The sequence below is a fragment of the Somniosus microcephalus genome, chromosome 3, assembly GCF_052327205.1.
Source record: "Somniosus microcephalus isolate GS21.2 chromosome 3, FLI_Smic_1.0, whole genome shotgun sequence".
NCBI classification, from domain to species: domain Eukaryota; kingdom Metazoa; phylum Chordata; class Chondrichthyes; order Squaliformes; family Somniosidae; genus Somniosus; species Somniosus microcephalus.
Window position 1 is genome coordinate 351,546,954 of NC_140989.1, and position 22,350 is coordinate 351,569,303.

The 22,350-nt window shown below is 48.0% G+C and overlaps 1 protein-coding gene across 1 annotated transcript in view; it reads right to left on the reverse strand.

Moving 5' to 3' along the window:
- Nucleotides 1-2,481: 2,481 nt before the first annotated feature.
- Nucleotides 2,482-22,350, reverse strand: part of LOC147122346 (volume-regulated anion channel subunit LRRC8C-like) — a 71,388-nt gene continuing 51,519 nt past the window's right edge. The window contains exon 4 of the mRNA XM_085983398.1: nucleotides 2,482-5,512. Within this exon, the coding sequence (XP_085839524.1) occupies nucleotides 3,218-5,512 (2,295 nt within the window). The 3' untranslated portion in view covers nucleotides 2,482-3,217. The remainder of the gene's footprint in view (nucleotides 5,513-22,350) is intronic.

Below are 22,350 nucleotides of genomic sequence, written 5' to 3' on the forward strand. Positions count from 1 at the left end.
GTCATAAGGGGGCATTAAGGGCTTGTACGCTAGTAATGCAAACTGTAATTTCATAGGCTGTAGTCTCCCATCTAAATCAATGTTGTCAGATGCCTTCAGATTTGCTGTTGCCTTTATTCTATCTTTGCTCCCGACTTCCCTTTTGTTTACGGTACATTTAGAAAAGCCAATGGCAAAGATCTGCAGTACATCCCAAGCCTAATGATGCTGCCTTTTAGAAGGAAAGTCTCTCTTAGTCGGGTGGGAGATCAAGCTTAAATGTTTTGCGCTTTGGGAAAGTGGGATTAAGTATTCATAGGGTTATTTTCCTAAGTGCCACAGGGCAAGTTTATGACTCAAACTGCAATGGTGTGGAAGTATATTGCCGTGCCAACGCATCTACAGCCCAAAGAGGGTGATGGGATTGATCACATCTGTAATTCTCTACATGGTGAGTTTCTGGTCATCTGCTCATTACTGTTTGTGGGACCTTTGTTGACTGTAAAGTGCTTTGGGACGTCCTGGGGTCGTGAAAGATGCTATATAAATGCAGGACTTTCTTCCTCAGCTAGGTTCTCAGAGGGAAGAGATGTCAAATGGAAGCAAGGTATCCCTATGCATGGAGGGGGAAAATTCAAGGACAAGTCAACCCAAGCTGCTCTCATACTGGTGACTGGTGATGGGGTGGCTTCTTTACAGACTGGTGGCAGATTGTCTGCTTCTCACTCAGAGAATGGTATATGGCACAGGGTGAAGTGAGGAGTCTAAAATTGAAAGGAAGGGCAGTCGGCTGGGCTGTACATTATGGGTCAGGTAGTCTTGGCATTGTTGGAAATACAGATCTGACCCTGGGGCCTTCCTTCTCTTATATTGGGCATGTCCTGTTTTACGCAAATTCTGTGCAAGATAATACAAGTCACTGGCTCTTATTTCTAAGCTTAAAAACCCCCCACATTTCTAACTTAAAAGATGGAAGGAATGTATTTCCATGGATTGTGAGGTGCAAAGTGAAAGTCCTCTGCTTTTAGCTGCACATACAAGCAGCTTCTAGATGCTTTTCATTTTTCCCCCCACTCTTCATCGTCCTTCATTTAGTTAAAGAAATGGTTTTATCCATGCTTCATGAATTTTGAATGAAACAGCTAAGTGTTAAACTGTACATACAATCTTGAGTTATATAAAGTATGGAATGAGAAAAGGTCATTTGGTCCATTCACCCAAACCATAGACAACGTACACTGCTATGCGATTCCCCCCGACTTATTTAATTTCCTGAAAGCAGGTGGATAATGATGCAGTAAACTTGCAAGAACAGAGCTCTGAAATTTCCCCTTGACAACCAAAAGCAATGAAGCGATCGTTCCTCGATCCCTGTCCAAGACTGCCATTACATTGCCGCTAAGTGGTTTCCATTTCACATTGACGCACAAGAGGCATTTTAACTCAGCAGTAGCTTGGCCCTCTGACATCTTAGCTCCACGACTGAAACCATTTACAGTGGATGGTTTTTGCACCCTCTGCTGTTGGACCAGGTGTAGTTTTACCTTGGGTCTGGTGTGAAGGCGCTTTTATATTTAAAAAAATGTCTGTTGGGCAGCTTGCGCTCATAGGCCTTTACAATGTTAAAAACATTAACTTGTGAACTTACATAGGCGGTCTCCGTTATACGTGTGGGAATATGAATTTATAATGGGAGAAGGTTGGCACAGAAGTGTGGTTAAAAAAAATGACAAAACGGAGTAAGTTTTTGTATAGAGGATGTGCATGCAAATGTTAAGATTTTAAAAAATATATCTGGACTGGAGCTGTGTGCATTCTGTAAGCACATGCTCACTGAGTTATCTCTTAGTTGAGCTTAGTGCTAAGACCGACCGTCGCGCACTCTACGGTGTAACTCTGGTCTGCGGGCGCAGATTGTGATTTACGCCTAGTAATCTCAGATTGGCAGGTATATAATGGCAAGCTTACATTTTTAAACTTAATTTCTAAATTACCATCTCCCCCACAAATAAAATAAGTAATTGTGTAATATATATATAGATATATTCATGTAAGTGTATAGTGCTTCTTTTAGTATTCTGTTTAAAAAGAACCTGCCATTTGACCAGTGTGAGGCCATATACTCCTGTCACTATCCTCCCAATTACCTTTTCAACTACATCATGCTGCTCCTTCCATGCTGTGCCAACCTCCATATATAATTGTTAAAAACATTCCTTATATATATATATATATATAAATATTGAATACTCCTTTTTTACCATCAGCTCTTTAGCAGCAGTTCAGTCTCCCATGTTCTACAACACCATAGTCACTATATCAACATTCTACATTGTAACTCAGTCGTAGTTGTCCACTGCCCTATACACTGTATATATGTAGTTCCCAGCTACATTCTTAGCCTTAGTTCCACTGCAGCCTCCAAATATAGGTATGTTCTAAATAAGTAACATCGAGGCATAATGGTCCCTTCCTCCCCCCACCCCCTAGATCTCTCCCCCACCCAGTGTCCCTTCAGCCGGCACTAGCTCATGTTGGGTTACACAATCCTTCTGTGTCTATGCTTTAGTGCAAAAAGCTAGTTTCCCTGCTAGTACGTTGCATTGAATAAATGATAAGCAATGAGCATTTAAATCAGTTTGTGGTATCCTTTGCTCAGCGTAGTGGCGTGTTATACCTGCTTGTGCAGCAGTTTCGGGTAATAACACCCTTCAAAAAAAGGCACATTTTTATTTCAATTGATTTTTTGTTTTGTTAAATAAATAAATTTGGAAAGAACCACCGTCTTGCCTGACCCCCGTTTACTGAGATCAGAGTTCTGATTTTATAGATAGTTTTTTTATATATTTTAAAAAGGCTGGTCGTAGCTTCACGCAGAGATTTCTGTCAGTCGTATCAGAGCATAAAGGCAATGGTCTGCTCTGCTAAGTTTCCCTGGCACTAATCCAGAATTGTTGTAGCACAGTTAAATTGAGATTTGTAACGATAACAGAGGCAAGACACTAATCACTGAATCATGACCAAGTCCGTCTGTTCTTTCACACGGCACAGCTCCAAAAAAAATGGATTATAAAATACAAGGTTAATGTAAAAATGTTGGCAGTAACTCTCGAGTTATACACAGTTAAAAGCAAAACAAACAAAACAAGGAAAGAGAAACACAGCCAGGTCAGGTGACCTTAAAAGTGGTAACATTATTATGGCTGAAATTTAGAATTGCCCTGTGACAATACTCTATCTATTCCGTTTTCATTTGTTCCCTGACTTCGGAAGGCAGCATGTCAAACAAGGTGTCCTCCACAATCAGCCCACTTCGCTTCAGCGAGCGGCAGGCACCCAGCTCTGGCGGCAGTGCATCGAAATGATTGCCCTTCAGTTCCAGCAGCGCGAGAAGCGCCAAGTTGCCAATTTTGGGGGACAGCACCGACAGGTTGTTCTTTCCGATCTTGAGCGTCTTCAGCTTTTTGCAAAAGTACAGCTCGTCTGGCAAGCTCTCCACTTTGTTGCCGGTGATGCAGAAGTCCTGCAGGCTTTGCAGGACGCCGATCTCGGGCGGGATGAAGCGGATGTCGTTGTGGCCCAAGTCCAAAGACCTCAATTTGTTGCACAGGAAAAGGTGCGAAGGCAAAACCTCGATCTTGTTGTGGTTAAAGTAAAGGCGTTCCAGGCTCGATAACTTTTTGATGTGTTCCGGGATGTAAGTTATACTGTTGTGCCACATCTTGAGGCAAGTGAGTTTGCGGCAATGTTGGAAGCTGATAATTTCCTCGACCGATTTCAGATTGTTTTCCTTCAGGTCAAGTTCTTGCAGATTGAGCAGGCTGAACACGGCGTGAGGTATTCGCTCCAGGTCGCAGTGAATGAGCTCAAGCTCGGTTAGGTTGACCATTTTCTTCAAGCTATTGAGCATCACTAACTTGGTGCCATCATTCTGAATGCACAGCGTTTGGAGGTGACTTGAGGTTTCAACGATTGGAGGTGGGATTTTGGTCAAGTTACTCTTAATGTAAAGAACCTTGAGACCTTTGAGTTCCCGCAAGGATTCCAATGTAATGTTCTTAGAAAGGTCAGGACTCAAAGAGCCTTGAAGATGCAACTCTTCCAAACTCTTCAGCCCGTACATCCAATGTGGGAGCTCCCGAATGTCGTCGAACTTGACTCGTAAAACCTTGAGATTTTCCTTCAGGAATGCCAGGGCAGCACTGTGGATCTTGACTGAGCATTGGTACAGAGACAACTCCTGGAGGTCCTCAAGCTGCACGATGGTCGCTGGTATGGTGACATTGTTGATTATCTCCAGTTTTAGAGACTGCAGTTCCGTCAGTTCAAACACGGTATCTGGTAACCCCGAGAGCATGAACAGCTGCAACTCCAGCCGGTTCTGGCCGTTGGTTTGCAGCCTCTGTCGCAGCTTATCCGGCGTCCACTCGTTGTTCAGGTTCAACTGCTTCAGCTTATTCTCGCTGACCTCCGACAGGAACACGGCGAACCTCTTGGAGTACAAAGGGTCGTACTGGTCGATCAGGTGCAGCATGAAGGCAAAGTCGTTCTTGACATCTGGAATGTCATCGATCCCAGTCTCTAGCCGCACATACTCAAAGGAGTACTCCTTAAGGGAACGGTAGAACAGCCAGTACAGCGTGTAAAGGCATGTCAAGCCATAGACACTGACAAAACATAAATAGCAAATGGACAGCTTGGAGAACAGGTGAGCCATAGTGTGATTGCAGGAAAACTTACAGTAGCCGGTCATCTCCTGAATGTTGACCTCACAATCCACGGTGAAGTTGACTTTGGAGACCAGGATACTGTTATATGCGATGATGAAAATGAACTTAATGACTTTGATGATAGTTTGACGCACGTACATGGAATATAGAAGGTCTCCTTCCTCGACGTGCAGCCTGAATTTTTTGACTTTCTCAAACAGTGCTTTGGCCTGTTCGCCTTCCTTTTTGTCCAGGGCGCTCACGGTCGGCTTCTCCACCACGATCTTCTCGGGGATGGACCGCAAGGACTGCGTTTTCACCAGGTTGCCTTCCGAAGCGGACAAGCCGGGCGCCACTTTGACCAGGTTGTTCTTCTGGCAGCTGCTGTTGGTGTCCTTCTCCTCGGCATTTTCACCGGAAACCTCGGACAGGGCGCGGGTGGTCCAGGGCGAGTCAAAGCACTTCCCCAGGATGGAGATGAAGTGTTCGATTTTCGAGCTGGATCCGGGAAATTTAAACCAAAAGTTGCTGCAGAGCATGAAGATGAGCGTGTGTATCAGGACCAGGTAGGGGAAATACTTGGCGTACCAGTGCAGCGCACGCTCATAGCACATTTGGTTTATAAAGCTGTATTGTTGAAGGTCAAGGTTTGTTTTCAGACCTTTCATTTCATCAGATGGACCAGAGGACGGGTGTGATAATGGCAATGGCGCCCGCGTGACAAATTCACTGGAGGAAATGTTGACCAGAGTTTGATTTTGAACAGGGCGCAAGTTGTGGGGCGAGTTCCGTTTAGGGAGACAAATAATCTTGTCTTGCATTACCTGGGAAAGGGAGGTGGAAAGAAAACAAGCCATTAAAACGTATACCCTTTGTGCAAGTTTAAATATAAATATTTATCAATGAATCATAGGAATTACAAGCGGTCATTCAGCCCACCTGTGCTAGTCTTAGCTTTTCAAAGAGTGATACATACTCGAGGTAGATTATATAAATATTAAAATGGATTTGCTAACAGTGAAGAAATAACTTGCATTTATATGAAGCCTTTCAGACCACAAAATGCTTCACAGCCAATTAAGGCAAGGCCCAGCATTTATTGCCCATCCCTAGTTGCCCTCGAGAAGGTGGTGGTGAGCCGCCTTCTTGAACCGCTGCAGTCCGTGTGGTGAAGTTACTCCCACAGTGCTGTTAGGGAGGGAGTTCCAGGATTTTGACCCAGCGACGATGAAGGAACAGTGAGATATTTCCAAGTCAGGATAGTGTGTGACTTGGAGGGGAACTTGGAGGTGGTGGTGTTCCCATGCGCCTGCTGCCCTTGTCCTTCTAGGTGGAAGAGGTCGCAGGTTTGGGAGGTGCTGCTGAAAAAGCCTTGGCGAGTTGCTGCAGTGCATCTTGTAGATGGTACACACTGCAGCCACGGTGCGCCGGTGGGGGAGGGAGTGAATGTTTAAGGTGGTGGATGGGGTGCCAATCAAATGGGCAGCTTTGACCTGGATGGTGTCGAGCTTCTTGAGTGTTGTTGGAGCTGCACTCATCCAGGCAAGTGGAGAGTATTCCATCACACTCCTTACTTGTGCCTTGTAGATGGTGGAAAGCGCAGTCACTCTTGTAATGTAGGAAACAATTTACCCACAAATAGCAAACAGATAAACGACCAACCAATTTGGGGGGAAACTTCGGTATCGACCATTTTGGGGCACTAATTAGCGCCGGTGGCCACAAAATTGAGCTTTAGCGCCCCCAAGAGGGAAGTAGAGCGCTAAATCAAGCGCTACACACTATCTTAGGGCGCTATAGTCGCAGAACGGGGCGCTACCTTCAGAGCACTACTCAAGTTCCGGTGCTGTCATTTAGAGAGTCCTCAGACTGACTGGCACCTTCCAGTTCTTAAAGGGGAGGTTTAATCATGCTGCACAGCCTCACTCTGATCAATGCTGCCTGTGAACTGGGCCTGCAGGGAGCTGCAAGCCTTCACTCAAAGAAGTCATGGCTGATCAGAGGCCCAGAGAGAGAGCTCGCCGGTTCAGCAACCACGCTTTGGAGGTTCTGGTCACAGCCGTGGAGCACCGACAGGCAGTGCTCTTCCTGGCAGGAGGCCATTGCCACAGGCCTTGAGGAGGATGTGGAGGGAGGCCGCCCAGCACGTGTTAGCCAGAAGTGTGGACCACAGAACCCCCACCCAGTGCCGGAAGAAATTCAGTGACCTCACCCGGGTGGTCAGGGTGAGTACATGCTTCAAAAACATCTACATCCCATCATCTCAACCTCACTCTGTGCACACACTGCATAAACCGCCACATCCACAACGCTCACCCACCAACTATGCCCACCTGCTAAAAGTCACATCCACATCTCACGGCTTGCATACATTAACAGCTATTCAACTATGGGAGGCACACTCACTCACACGCTGTCCTTTTTCTTGGAAGATTGCTCACAACAGGAGGGAGCAGCTACAAATGGGAGGAGGTGAGGCAGAGCTGCAGCCCCTTATAGACCTGGAGGAGTGAGTGGGCCGCATCATTGCCGCCCAGGTGGTGGGCGCTGTGGCCGTCGGAGACGTCGACTCCCTCGGGGACAACAATGGTATGTTCATCACCACTCCCTCTTCTCTCATACCACTTCCCCCTCACAACACAAGCCCTTCCCACTTTCCATCTAAGTATATTGTCTCCATTCCTTGCTCCCTTCCTGCCCCACTCCCTTGACCTTAAACCCACTCTTGTGCCTTAATGCTTTCAGATAATCAGCCACCAGCTGACCAGCCTGTCCCTCAGCCTCCCAGTGGCAGCAACACGGGAGAGGAGGAGGACGAGCAAGCCAAAGCCTCACTGCCTGTGTCTCCCGAAGGCACTAGGTCCAATAATGGGATGACGCAGTCACTGGAAGGGAGCCTAATGCATGGGTCTGATGTAGGCGAAGCTCTGGGCCCCAGCGGGCTGCAGTAACGGCACGGGGAAAGGGAAGCTCGGGGGCCATCTCCCCAGAGGGCGAGTTCGCGCGTGAGTTCTGCTGCACAGGACTCAGATGAGGACCTCGATGTGGAGGCGTTGACCACACAGGTGATGAGCATGCACACCGAGCTAATGGGTGCAATGGCAAGGGTGCCCGAGAGCATGGATGCACTGGCAAGGAGCGTGGAGGAGTCCGCCTCCAGCATTGCACTCAGCTCTGCTCACACCATCGAGCCCATCCTTAGCAGCTTGCAAAAGATGGTCGGCTCGCAGAGAGCTCGTGGGGACCCAGACCTCATGCCGCGTGTCATGGGTGAGGTGGCAGCAGCTATTGCAGCACAGGGCGAAGCAACGCAATGGCTTAGTGTTGTACTGGAGTCAGTGATTGCTGGTATCCAATCGCAGACTGCTCTCATGCAGTCTCAGGTTGATGCCACACAAGCACTGACTGCTGCCATCCTCGCTGGGTCACCCACAGTCCACCGGGGATCTCACCGTGCCACAGCAGGCCAGCAATCTTTGTTCAAGCAGATTGCTCTGGATGCTGATGTTCTGCCCTGGGGGAGTGGCAGTGTCGGTCGAGCAGGAAGGTGCTGTCCTCTCTCAGGATGACAGCGTTCCTGCTCCCACCACTGCCACTCACCATTGCACTTGTCGCAGCCTGTAACCCAGCCATCCTTGTCTGCTGCCGCCCATGCAGAGTTGGTGCAGTCTGCAGCCGGGCCCTCCAGGCTGGTCGAGGGTGTCCTGCAAGGCCATCTGCAGTCTCTGGCTCCTAGACTCAGCAGCCTTCCATCAACCTTGCTGCAGCCACTGCGGCCACATTATGGAGGAGTAGGGTCGGGAGGGGGGAACTGGAGTGAAATCATTGAAGAAGGAGGAGTAAAAAATACTTTAGTAGCAAATGGGGGTAGTGTGTGTTAATAAATTGATGAGTTTGTAAATATATTGTGTTTGTGAACAAATAGTTATGCTTGTAAATAAATATGTGTGTTTGGTAACAAATAGTTCAGTTTGATAAGAAAGAGTTGTGTTTGTCGATAAATGGTTGTGTTTCTTAAGAGAGAGTTGTGTTCGATAATAAATTGTTAATTTGATGTTGCACATTTTGTGATGTTTCTCATTTGACCTTTGCCCGGTGGTAGGGTCTGCGAGCTGGCTGTAATGGTGTGGTTGTTCTGCGCAAAGGCCATGTGGGATGTAACCTGTCACCCCTGATCCTCTCTAACTTTTACCGCTGCACAATAGAGAGCATCCTGACAAACTGTATCACAGTATGGTATGGCAGCTGTAGCTACTATGACCAGAAAGCCCTGCAGCGGGTAGTCAAAACTGCCCAACGCATTACCGGCACCCGGCTACCGACCACAGAGCACATATACCAGAAACGCTGTTTACGGAGGTCACGGTCCATCATCAAAGACCCTACCCACCCCAGCCACAGTCTGATCGCCCTCCTGCCATCTGGGAGATGCTACAGATGCATTCGCACCCGTACGACCAGATTTAGGAACAGCTTCTTTCCCAGGGCTGTCATCCTACTGAACTCCACAAATAAACTCTAAAGCCTGCACATCTGCCAATGCACTTTATTATGGTTATGCTTATGTTAATGTATTACAAGCCAAAAGTATGTTGAATGTTTAAATGTCTTAATCTAAATGTACACTCTCAGGAGCCGTAAGCCTACATTTCGTTGTACTGCACTTGTGCACTAACAATGACAATAAAAGTTGATTTGATTTGATTTGATTTGATTGATATGATATATCATTTATTGGAAGCACTGTCTAATGAGGCGCTCACACATGGCCCTTGCAGAAGCAAGATTGAGTGCCTGCCTCTGCCATTGCTGCTGCTGCTCCTCCTCTTTATCCTCCTCCTCCTCTCCCTCCTCCTCCTCCTGAGGTGGACCTGCAATCCCTGGTGGCAATGGCTGGGCCCTCAGAATGGCCAGGTTGTGCAGCATGCAGCACACAACGATGAAAACGGAGACTCGATCAGGGGAGTACTGCAGGGCTCCTCCAGAGCGGTCAAGGCAGCGGAACCGTTGCTTTAGCACGCCGATAGTCTGTTCGATCAGGCTCCTGGTGGTGCTATGGCTCTCATTGTATGCATGCTGAGCAGGAGTGTTGGGGTTGCCGAGGGGTGTCATCAGCCAGGTGGCGAGTGGATAACCCTTGTCTCCAAGCTGCCAGCCGTGAGCTTCATGTGGTGGGTGGAACAGTGCTGGGACACCGTTCTGTCGCAGGATGAATGCATCGTGGCTGCTGCCAGGATAGCGGGCATCGATGGCTAGGATGAGCTGTCTGTGGTCGCACACCAACTGAACGTTCAGAGAGTGGTAGCCTTTGCGGTTACGGATGACCTCTGCATTGTGATGCGGTGCTCGCAATGCCACGTGTGTGCAGTCAATGGCACCATGAAGCATGGGGCAGCCCGCTATCCTTGCAAAGCCACATGAGCGTTCATCCTGCTTCCTGTATGGGCAGAGCTGAGAAATACCAAGGGGCAGAAAACGTTAGTGGGAGTTGTATACAGACCCCCAAATCAGTAATGGGGAGGTTGGGGATGGTATTAAACAGGAAATTAGAGACACGTGCAATAAGGGCACAGCAGTTATCATGGGTGACTTTAATCTACATATAGATTGGGTAACCAAATTAGTAACAATACTGTGGAGAAGGAATTCCGAGAGTGTATATGGGATGGTTTCCTGGACCAATATGTCAAGGAACCAACCAGAGATCAGGCCATCTTAGACTGGGTATTATGTAATGAGAAAGGATTAATTAGCAATCTTGTTGTGCGAGCCCCCTTGGTGGGAACGATCATAATATGATAGAATTCTTCATTAAGATGGAGAGTGAAGTAGTTGACTCAGAGACTAGGGCCTAGAAATTCAGTTGGCTGCGCCAGCCGTTAATGCCTTAGGAGGAGCAGATCTCGAGCGCTAACTTCAGTAGACATTTAGCGCCGGCGCAAAGTCTTTGATGTCATTTCGTCGTGCAACGCCCTTTGTGCGCCCGGAACCGGAACTTCACTCGCGCCGCCCCATTGTGTGCTGGCAGCCCGAACGACTGTGAAGCGGAACGGTACACAACCGAGGTGGGCCGCGGGGAGCGCAAATTAAAGGGCACTCCTGCAGTAGAAAAGGCAGCCGTTTTGCAACACTTTGTGAGAGACAAAGATGATGATGGAGATGATGGAGGAGGAGGAGGAGGAGGAGGAGGGGGAGGACTCCCCAACAACACAAATACAGCAGTCTCGGCCTTTCAAAAAAACAAATCCACCCTCCCCCTTTAAGAGCTCACCGGAGCCAGAGTGTCTGCCGTCAATCAGCAGCTCGCCGCAGCTGCCCTGCGCCCACCTTCCGGTGTTAGCGCCCGGGCCGCCGGCTTAGCGCCTAAAGAGAGCCGTGCATCGCCAGTTTTAGCGCTCGAGCAAACTCTTAGGGCGAAGCTAATGAATATCAGCGAAGTGGCCTCGAATTTGCGCCGGGCGCAAACTTTAGCGGCCGCCCGACTTTACCGCCCCAAAAGTGGCTATAATGAATTTCTAGGCCTAGGGTCCTGAATTGAAATAAAGGAAACTACGATGGTATGAGGCACAAGTTGGTTAGGATGGATTGGGGAATGTTACTTAAAGGGTTGACGGTGGATAGGCAATGGCAAACATTTAAAGATCGCATGGATGAACTACAGAATTTGTTCATCCCTGTTTGGCATAAAAATAAAACAAAAAAGGTGACTCAACCGTGGCTAACAAGGGAAATTAGGGATAGCATAAGATCCAAGGAGAGGACATATAATTTGGTCATGAAAAGCAGCAAACCTGAGGATTGGGAGCAGTTTAGGATTCAGCAAAGGAGGACAAAAGGATTAATTAAGAGGGGGAAAATAGATTATGAGAGTAAGCTTGCAGGGAACATAAAAACTGACTGTAAAAGCTTCTATAGATATGTGAAGAGAAAAAGATTGGTGAAGTCAAGTGTAGGCCCCTTGCAGTCAGAATCAGGGGAATTTATAATGGGGAACAAAGAAATGGCAGTCCAATTAAATACATATTTTGGTTCTGTCTTCACAAAGGAGGACACAAATAACCTCCCAGAGATGTCGGGGTACATAGGGTCTGATGAAAGGGAGGAATTGTAGGGAAATGGTGTTAGGGGAATTGATGGGATTGAAGGCTGATAAATCCCCAGGGTCTGATAATCTACATCCTAGGGTACTTAAGGAAGTGGCCCTAGAAACAGTAGATGCATTGCTGGTCATCTTCCAAAATTCTATAGACTCTGGAACAGTTCCCATGGATTGGAGGGTAGCTAATGTAACCCCACTATTTAAGAAGGGTAGTAGCGAGAAAACAGGGAATTATAGACCGGTAAGCCTGACATCGGTAGTGGGGAAAATGCTAGAGTCCATTATAAAAGAAGTAATAGCAGCGCACTTGGAAAACAGTGACAGGATCGGACAAAGTCAACATGGATTTACAAAAGGTAAATCATGCTTGACTAATCTCGAATTTTTTGAGGATGTAACTGGTAGAATAGATAAGGGAGAACCAGTGGATGTGGTGTATTTGGACTTTCAGAAGGCTTTCGATAAGGTCCCGCATAAGAGATTAGCGTGTAAAGTTAAAGCATATGGGATTGGGGGTAAGGTACTGTCTTGGATAGAGAACTGGTTGGCAGACAGGAAGCAAAGAGTTGGAATAAATGGGTCTTTTTCCGAGTGGCAGGCAGTGACTAGTGGGGTACCGCAGGGATCGGTCCTAGGACCCCCAGCTATTCACAATATATATAAATAATCTAGACGAGGGAACTAGATGTAATATCTCCAAGTTTGCAGACGACACAAAGCTGGGTGGGCGTGTGTGCTGTGAGGAGGATGCAGAGAAACTCCAGTATGATTTGGACAGGTTGGGTGATTGGGCAGATGCATGGCAAATGCAGTATAATGTGGATAAATGCAAGGTTATCCACTTCGGTGGCAAAAACAGGAAGACAGATTATTATCTGAACGGCAATAGATTGGGAAAAGGGGAAGTGCAACGAGACCTGGGTGTCCTTGTGCATCAGTCGCTGAAGGTAAGCATGCAGGTGCAGCAGGCGGTTAAGAAGGCAAATGGTATGTTGGCTTTCATAGCAAGAGGATTTGAGTACAGGAGCAAGGAAGTCTTGCTGCAGTTGTACAGGGCCTTGGTGAGACCACACCTTGAGTATTGTGTGCAGTTTTGGTCGCCTTATCTGAGGAAGGATGTTCTTGCCATGGAGAGAGTGCAGCGAAGATTCACCAGACTGATACCTGGGATGGCAGGAATGACGTATGAGGAGAGATTGGGTCGATTAAGCTTATATTCGCTAGAGTTTAGAAAAATGAGAGGGGATCTCATTGAAACATAAAATTCTAACAGGACTAAACAGACTAGATGCAGGAAAGATGTTCCCGATGGCGGGGGAGTCCAGAACCAGGGGTCACAGTCTAAGGGTAAGGGGTAAGCCATTTCGGACTGAGATGAGGAGGAATTTCTTCACCCAGAGAGTGGTGAACCTGTGGAATTCTCTGCCACACAGGGCAGTTGAGGCCAATTCATTAAATATATTCAAGAAGGAGTTGGATATATTTCTTGAGGCTAAAGGGATCAAGGGATATGGGGAGAAAGCAGGGACAGGGTACTGAATTTGGATGATGAGCCATGATCTCATTAAATGGCGGCGCGGGCTCGAGGGGCCGAATGGCCTACTCCTGCTCCTATCTTCTATGTTTCTCTCTGGTCATGGGGAATGAGGTGCACTCCCTTCTCCTTCTGTACAGAGCATCTGTTACCTCCCCGATGCAGCAATGGACGGCGAACTGTGAAATGTTTGCAATATCCCCTGTTGAAGCCTGGAAGGAGCCGCTGGCGTAAAAATTGAGAGTGACTGTGACCTTCACTTTCACTGAGAGAGACATCCTGGTCCAGAGCTGAGGCTGGAGGTCTGGCTGCAGGAGGTGGCAGAGCTCTGTGACCACCTCCTCGCTGAAGCGGAGCCTTCTAAGGCACTGCTCCTCTGAGAGATGAATGTAGGAGAAGTGCTCCTGGAAAACCCTGGGATGGTAAGGCCTCCTGTTGCGAGGTCTGTTGTCCTCCTCTTACCTCTGGCCACAGTTGGCAGTCTCTGTCTCTGCATCCGTTGCCTCCGACGTAGTTGCTGGGGGGGGGGCGAGGTGGAGTGCCAGCACAGCCCCCATAAATGAGAGAAACGAGGAGGTGGAAATGTTCAGAGTAATACAAGTGAAGAAACTGTTAGAGCAGCAACTAAGCAAAAATGAAGAAAATGTGAATGCAGTCAAAACGCTATCCGACAAGCCAGCGATGAATCTGACCTCCCAATGACCCGGTAAGTGATCCCTTTAAATAGCGCTTCGGGAGCGGCAATCCCAGATATCAACGCCTGCTGTTTCTGTCTTTCTCAGCACCAGGTGGTAAGTCAGGGGAAGCGACTGAATTTCGCATTTGGGACACTAACGGGGCGTTGCTCACTCTTTGACGTCACGGTCTGAGCGGCGTTAGAGGGCCAGGCGCTAAGTGTTAGCGCCGGCGCTAAATGCCGACTGAATTTCGCGGGCGGTGTTGGAATCGCCGCGCCAGGACGATAAGCCCTTAGCTAACGTGCCGAATCTCTAGCTGTTTGTTTTTTTTTTAAAGTGATTTTGGTTGAGGGATAAACATTGGCCGGGACCACCGGGAGACCACTGCTCGCATCGAAGTAGTGTCACGGGGTCTTTTTTAAGGGCCTCAGTTTAATGTCTCACACGCAAGATGGCACCTCCGACAGTGCTGCACTCCCTCCGTACGGTGTCAGCCTGGATTATCTGCTGAAATCTCTGGAGTGAGACTTCAGCCCATGTCCTTCTGACTCAGAGGCGAGAGTGCTGTGGCTGAGCCAAGGCAGACACCTATAGTACTTCATAGCTATTCCTTGTGTTTCAGCTTACAGTTCAATATTTCAATATCAACCTTTAAAATTTCCCAGAGATTTAGCATCTGCAGAACACCAACAATCAGCAAGTACATAAATAAATAGGTTTGCTCTGTTGTATGTTACTTTTCTGAGGTAATTGCGACAGTTAAGTGTAGTACAACTATTATGGTGGCTGAGTATAATTGCCTGGGTCTTAGACAGGTTCCCTCCCAGGGTTGTCTGTCACTGTTGGAAACACGTTTCAACAATTCCTGCACAGACCACAAGATGGCAGCACATTCCCTCTCAATCAACCAGCTGCACCATCCACAGTTGCTCAAACCTACATAGCTTGAAAAATGAGAAATCTTAATTTAAGTGCTTATTTAAGTATTCAAATAACTTAATATCTTAATTTTTGTACTATTATTTACGCGCATCTAATACATTTAATGAATTGTTAATAGTTTCTACAAATCCAAATGTAATTTTAGGAAGTTTTGATCTGATATGTGCCTACTATTTTTCACACCTCTCAGTCGGAGATTATTACTTCATTGCATTTTGGTGGCACATAGTTAAAAGCTTAAGCAGCCACTACAACGCTGCACATATGGTCTTGTTCAGAGTTATTCAGTGGCTGAAAATTCCACTGCAGTGTGAAAGCCTGACACACAAGTAAACAAAGTCTGCCAGTGCATTGCTGGCTGTTTATGACCCCACTCCAGTGCTTGAGCTCCGATGGACTTGCTGGCTTTAACTCATCAGCAATTCACAGAGAAGTGGCTTGCTGCGGTGAATAACTACATACCCCCTCGCCAGCGCCCTTTGGGCCATGTGGTCGCTGTCAGGTACCTTCAATCAAGGCTTTGTAGCCAAATGATACACCACTCAAGCGTCATATCAATGCGTGGCGGGCAGATTTGTTCAGCTGCAGCCTCTGTTGCGTGGCTCAGTGGGTAGCACTCTCGTCCAAGTCAGAAACCTGTGGGTTTCCAGTCCCACTTCAGAGACTTGAGCACAAAAATCTAGACTGACGCTTCAGTGCAGCGCTGAGGGATGAGATGTTAAATTGAGACCCCATCTGCCCTCCCAGGTGGACATAAAAGAACCCATGGTACTATTTTGAAGAAGAGCAGGGTTAGTTCACCACGGCCAATATTTATCCCTCAACCAACATCAAAAGATAGATGATCAGGTCTTTACCTCATTGCAGTTTGTGGGAGCTTGCTGTGCGCAAATTGGCTGCCGTGTTTCCGACATTGCAACAGAGACTACACTTCAAAAGTACTTAATTGACTGCAAAGTGCTGTGGGATGTGCTGAGGTTGTGAAAGGAGCTATATAAATGCAAGTCTTTTATTAAGAATAAGCTCTTTAGGAAACTGGAACACTTGTACAGCCATATCAACTACTGGGTTATACAGCAAATCACCTGTACCTTTGGATGTGGCTGACTTATTTGAGAACTCCTAATCCTCTCAGCCCCTTTTAGAGTTGATTTTTTTCAGGCTCTAAAATGAACAGGGAAAAGGCAGAGGCACTCAGTCATCATGATATCATCTTTGCTCAACAGAAGCAAATCATACAAATGGGATTAAAAGGGATTAAAATGATAATTGTCTTCAGACAGACGAGTAACAGTTTCCCCTTTATTTGCAGTGTTGAATACCACTGATCCCATCTTTGGAGTGAAGAATGGTCACCATCACGATGAAGATTATTCCCTTCAAAAGATTATTACCACGCTTTGCTCAGAGAAATGTGTTCTGTTAAAAAATCTATTAGTCTTTTTTTTATCATTTATCCGAACGACCAATGCCTCACGCTAAACTCTCTGACTGGCAGCTGCGGCTTTGGAGGACTTGTCTCCTCGCCTCCCCTCTCCATCCAACTGTTGTCACATTGGAAACTAGTTCAGTTCATGTTAGCAGCAGTGGTGTCTCCGAGAGTTTGGAAAGGAGCGGCTAACAGTAAATGTACACATCTGATATTTCTGGCCTTTCTGTGGGAGAACCTGGAAAGACACATTGGGGGAGGGGCGTGTCCTCCCCCAACTATGGGTCAGCAAGATGCCTACGGGATGAAATGGAACTCCTTTTATCGGCAAGGTCAATCAAACTTTTAAGTACTTACGAAGCAATGCCACCTACTATCTCGCCATGTTAAATCAGGCCCTATTCTTTCCCATGTGCAGCTACTCATGATGTTGGGCGAGCAGGTCTCAAAGCTACCCCACTTATGGGCGGTATAAACAACAACTTGCATTTATATAACGTCTTCAACATGGTAAAACATCCCAAGGTGCTTCACAGGAGCGATTATCAAACAAAATTTGACCCGAGCCACATAAGGGGAAATTAGGGCTGTTGAGGTAGGTTTTAAGGAGCGTCTTAAAGGAGGAAAGAGGTAGAGAGGCGCGGAGAGGTTTAGGGAAGAGATTCCAGAGCTTAGGGCCTTTGGCAGCTGAAGAGACGGCCGTCAATGGGGGAGCGATTAAAATCAGGGATGCTCAAGAGGCCAGAATTGGAGCTACCTCGAAGGGTTGTAGGGCAGGAGGAGGTTACAGAGATAGGGAGGGGCTGAGGCCATGGAGGAATTTGAAAAGAAGGATGAGAATTTTTTAAATTGCAGCATTGCTTAACCAGGAGCCTTCCTAAATTCCACCCTTCAGTTAGAATTTGAGGAAATACTGTCAAAGGGCCGGATTGGCCATTGACTAGGATGTCACATACAGAAAATCCCAATTTCAAGTTAAATGCCAACCTGATTTCAAACAATTAAATATTTTCAATAAGACTGTATTGCAGGAGACCCGAGGGAAGGATCAACCATGCCACCATTCATAATTTTAAAGAACTTTCTTAGAAGCTTATAACCAGGGATTTGGTATTAATATTTAGAAGTAGTTGAATGGTGACCTTTGTTGTGTTACTGATTTTCACCATCTACGAGACTCGGGTCAAGAGTGCGATGGAATACTCATGGCTCCTCTGGCTGGTAGAAGTTTGAGAATCCAGGACAGAGCAGTCCGCTTGGTCGGCAGCCCTGCCACTGGATTTGATATCCCCCACTCCACCACTGGCACTCTGTGGCTGCAGTATGCAGTGTTTACAGGATGCATTGCAACAACTCATCAAGCTTAATGTGTCAACCCTGCAATCTATACTACTGAGAAGAACAAGAGCAGCAACATTACAGGATTACCATCACCTCTAACCTCCTCTCCGAGTCACATACCATCTTGGTTTAGAATCGTAGAATCTTAGGGGGAAAAATTCAGTCGGTTAACGCCTCCCTGGCGGGGGTGCTAATGGGGCGCTGATGCAGTAGCGCCAGGGTGAGGTGAATCCAGCAACGCATGCCAAATCCGGCCCCACCACTAACAATTACCACCGGGGACCTCAACACCAGGCAGATCGTGACGTCAGTGAGCATGCAACACTCACTGGGCGCCCGATCAGCCAAATTCATTGTCGCCCCCTGCCTTAGCGCCTCGCCCCGACAGCGACGGAGAGGAGGCGCCAAGCAGGCGGATGCTGGCTCCAGGGGCGGTACTAAAAGGGATCATGAGTTATGAGTCACAGCCGTCAGGTTAGTGCAGTTTCACAGCTTCCTTATCAGTTTGAGATTATGCAACAGTATAATTCAGTCATTTAAAGGTTCTTTAGTTTCAGGAGTGTTGTGGCTACTAAAAATTCATTACATTTATTCTGACAACATATCAAACTGCTACGTTTGGTTACATTAATGGGGGCGGTACTGGCAGTCGACCTCGCCCTCCAGGGTCTACTGCAGAGGGAGCGAGAAAGACTGGAACGTGTGGCCAGAGGGAGGAGGAGGAGCCATCAGGGCTTTCAACAGGATGCCTTACCCTCCGTGGGTATTCCGACAGCACTTCTCCTACCTTCAATTAAGCGAGGAGCAGTGTATTAGAGGGCTCTGCATCACCAAGGTGGTGGTCACAGGACTCTGCCACCTCCTCCAAACAGACCTCCAGCCTCACAGACTTAAACTCCAGATCCATTTTGCTCACCTCATGCCCATCATGCCATCTCTCTGTCATGTCATATCACAGCGTCCTCCTGGGTGCAAAGTTGAAATGAGAGAACATAAGACGTAGGAGCAGGAGTAGGTCATTTGGCCCCTCGAGCCTGCTCTGCCAATCAATAAGATCATGGCTGATCTGATCTTGGCCTCAACTCCACTTCCCTGCCCGCTCCCCGTAACCCTTCACTCCCTTACCATTCAAAAATCTGTCTATCTCCACCTTAAATATATTCAATGACCCAGCCTACACAGCTCTCTGGGGAAGAGAATTCCAAAGATTCATGACCCTTTGAGAGAAGAAATTCCTCCTAATTTCCGAATTAAATGGGTGCCCTGTAGGAATAGGTGTATTCCTAACCAAATCACTGAGGTCGACTCAGGAGAAACAATCCAATAAGTTTTTAATGAAGGATTTGACGAAGTACAGAAACCAACAAAGATCAATGCAGGAGAACCTTGGAACAGGTCTTACCCCAGTGGGGACGCCACGAGGACTGACCAGGCAGTCCGGAGGCTTGAGTGATGACGTCATCGCGTTTGCGTCGTGACATCATCGCATTCGCCTGCACTTGGGGCCGTCACGTGATGTGCGATGTGACGTCATTGCGTTCGCCCGCGTCGTCGCGTTTACCCGCGTCATTGCGGTCGCCCACGCTACCAAAGGAGGAACGCCCCGTACAGGTAAGTTAAAGAGAATTATGTATATTAACTCGGTAGTACCGCTACATACGCCCCCCCAGAATTCGCTTTAATGAACGAGTCCTGTAGTCTCGAGACGGAGACTGTTGGGTGGCTGGGGGTCTGGCGGGCGTCGTACTTGGTTGGCGAAAGGACGATGGGTGGCCGGTGGTCTCGGCGGTCGTGGTGTCTCGTCTTGGCGGGCGAGGTCTAAAGGTGCTGGTCGTGAGCGGATCCTTGCGTGCATTGTGGCGGATAAAACGTATCCAGCCATGCGAAGGACCGTGGTGTCATGGTGTCATGACGAACAAAACGCATTCAGCCATGCGAAAGACCGTGGAGATGTGTGACCTCTGCGGCCCGTGGTTCAAAGCGGGCGCCGGGGCGAAACAGCTGGCCGCGTCATAGAGGCGGACGATCGTACCTGGTGTGCCGTAACAACGATGAGCGGCTGATGGTCAGGCGGGCGAGGTTGAAATATGCTGGCCAACTCGTGGTGGCTTGCAAGCCGGGCAGGCGTGGACTATGTCTCTGTTGATGTTGGAAAAAGTCCCCAGTCTGACGAAATCTGCAGGAACGCCGAACGGGTGATCCAGGAGGAAAGGAACGTGGGTCTTGGCGGGTGTGTGAATCCGCCGACAGGCAAGCGAACTCTGTAGAAGTCGGGAACACACGGAACAGTGCGTGCCATAGTGTTACTGAAGCGAGTTAACAGTTGCTGCGTTGATCAGTGATCGGTGATGACAGCAATTTTCGCGTGGCCGATCGCGGCCGCGGAATGCCCGTTGGACCCGTTGTCGATGTTCACAGCGTCAGTAGATGGTTGCTTTTGTCGAGGGGAAAAACTGCCGGGAGGGCGGCAATGGTTCGAGTTCTTGTTGATTTAAGTAGAAAACTGCCGGGAGGGCGGCAACGCTTCGCTTTTGCGCCGAAAAGAGTGGTAGAAAACACAACCAGCAGGCTGACGGGCTGGTGTGTCGTTGGTGGGGAATGAGTCTTCGTGTTTCACGAGGGATGGGTCCTCGTGATTTGCGAGGGATGGGTCCTCGTGGTTCGCAAGGAATGGGTCCTAGTGGTTTGCGAGGGATGGGTCCTCGTGGTTCGCGAGGGATGAGTCCCCGTGGGTCACGAGGAGTGCTTCCTCGTGGTTCGTGAGGGATAGGTCCTTGTGGTTCGTGAGGAATGCGTCCTCGTGATTCGTTAGGGATGCGTCCTCGTGGTTCGTGAGGAGCGAGTCCTCGTGGCATCTCCACGGGGGCGCGCTCCGATCTTGTGGGCCCGAAAACCTACGGGACCCGCGCTTGGAGGGATGTATACTTGCTGTTGCGTTGGGAGATGTCGTGGAGGCGGACGATCCGTGTGGCAGTAGAAATGTTGAATATGGAGACCGTAAGCAGGTGCATGGTCTGCGCCGCATCGAACGGGGCTTCTACCTGAAGAAAGCACGAGGGCGGTTGCTGCTCCCTGTATTGCGGTAGCGACAGCGAAACGGCTGATGCTTCCATGGCGTGCTTCTTTTGTGAAAATCGTTCACAAAAATCGGGGTCCGGCTGCGTTACGTTCGTGAAAAAGGGCTCACCTCCAGGCTGCGCTTCCTTTGCGAATACGTTCGCTAAGGCGGGGTCGCCAATGTAGTAATTGGTATTCGTCGGTTGTTGTTCATCGGTTGTTGTTCGTCGGTTGTTGTTCGTCGGTTGTTGTTCGCCGTGCTCTTCTTCTGCGAAAGCGTTCACAGAGACGAGGTTCAGGCTGTGCGCGTCGTCCATGAAAAACGTTCATGGAGACGGGGTCACCAATGTAGGTGTTGGACGAATTCGGCTGTGCACGTCGGTCGTCTTCTGTGAAGACGAGGTTCAGGCTGTGCGTTTCTTCCGCGAAAAACGTTCACGGATACGGGGTCACCAATGTAGGTTTTGATGAATTCCCATCCTCACGTCGTTGGGTCACCAATGTAGGTTTTGATGAATTCCCGTCCTCGCGTCGTTGGGTCACCAATGTAGGAATAGGTGTATTCCTAACCAAATCACTGAGGTCGACTCAGGAGAAACAATCCAATAAGTCTTTAATGAAGGATTTGATGAAGTACAGAAACCAACAAAGATCAATGCTGGAGAACCTTGGAACAGGTCTTACCCCAGTGGGGACGCCACGAGGACTGACTAGGCAGTCTGGAGGTTTGCGCTGAAGTAAGATTTAAAAATGAGCGTAACAGGGCACGTTTAGTAGAACGCAATTGCGCAGCAAAATGTTTAAAGATGAAATGTACTAATTATTCGTATGTTTAATTGCAGAAGTGACCATACCAGTTTAGAGAGATGAAACTTACAAAAAGAGACACTGACATAACCTTTTTCTGGAAAAACGAAACTTAGTAGTGGTCAAGAGAGGGTCTCGCTTCTCAGAAATCACATGTCCTGATGACTCATTTCCAAGAAATCAGAGGGTCCACAGGCCCCTGCAGTGAAAAGTGAAACTTATGTTATTGGTTACCTTGTAGAAGTTAGACACACCTAGTTAGTGATTAATGTATAGACTTTTAAATCGATTGGACCTCTGGAGTAGGAGGTCTCGGAATATGTGTATAACTGTGTAAACCTCAAGAGATTCGGTGGAGTTGGAGCCTTGTGTTGGGACGCAAGAGCCATAGCTCCCCAGGCCTGAATAAACCGTTTTTACTTCAATTATTGGGTCTGTCTTTCTTACAACAAGCCAGTGTAGTCGACTTTGTATATCACTTAGTCCACACTTTGGGGGCTTACATCAATTGGCGACGAGGATGGGATACGCGTTCTGAACCAGACTCTCGGACAGCGTTAACCTAGGATGGGTGAGTATGTTTTAATTACCACCTGTAAAATTAGGGGTTAATCGCTGGCGAGACGTTGAGTCAGAATTGACGTATAAAAGAACTATAAGAAGACACCCTTAATTGAAGGCGGTTAAAAAGATAGGGATAAGGTGTTCCCTAAGCCGTATAGCGGCAAACCGACAGGGGCGGAAAGACCCCTACCCCGGGAGGCGGGAAATCCTCA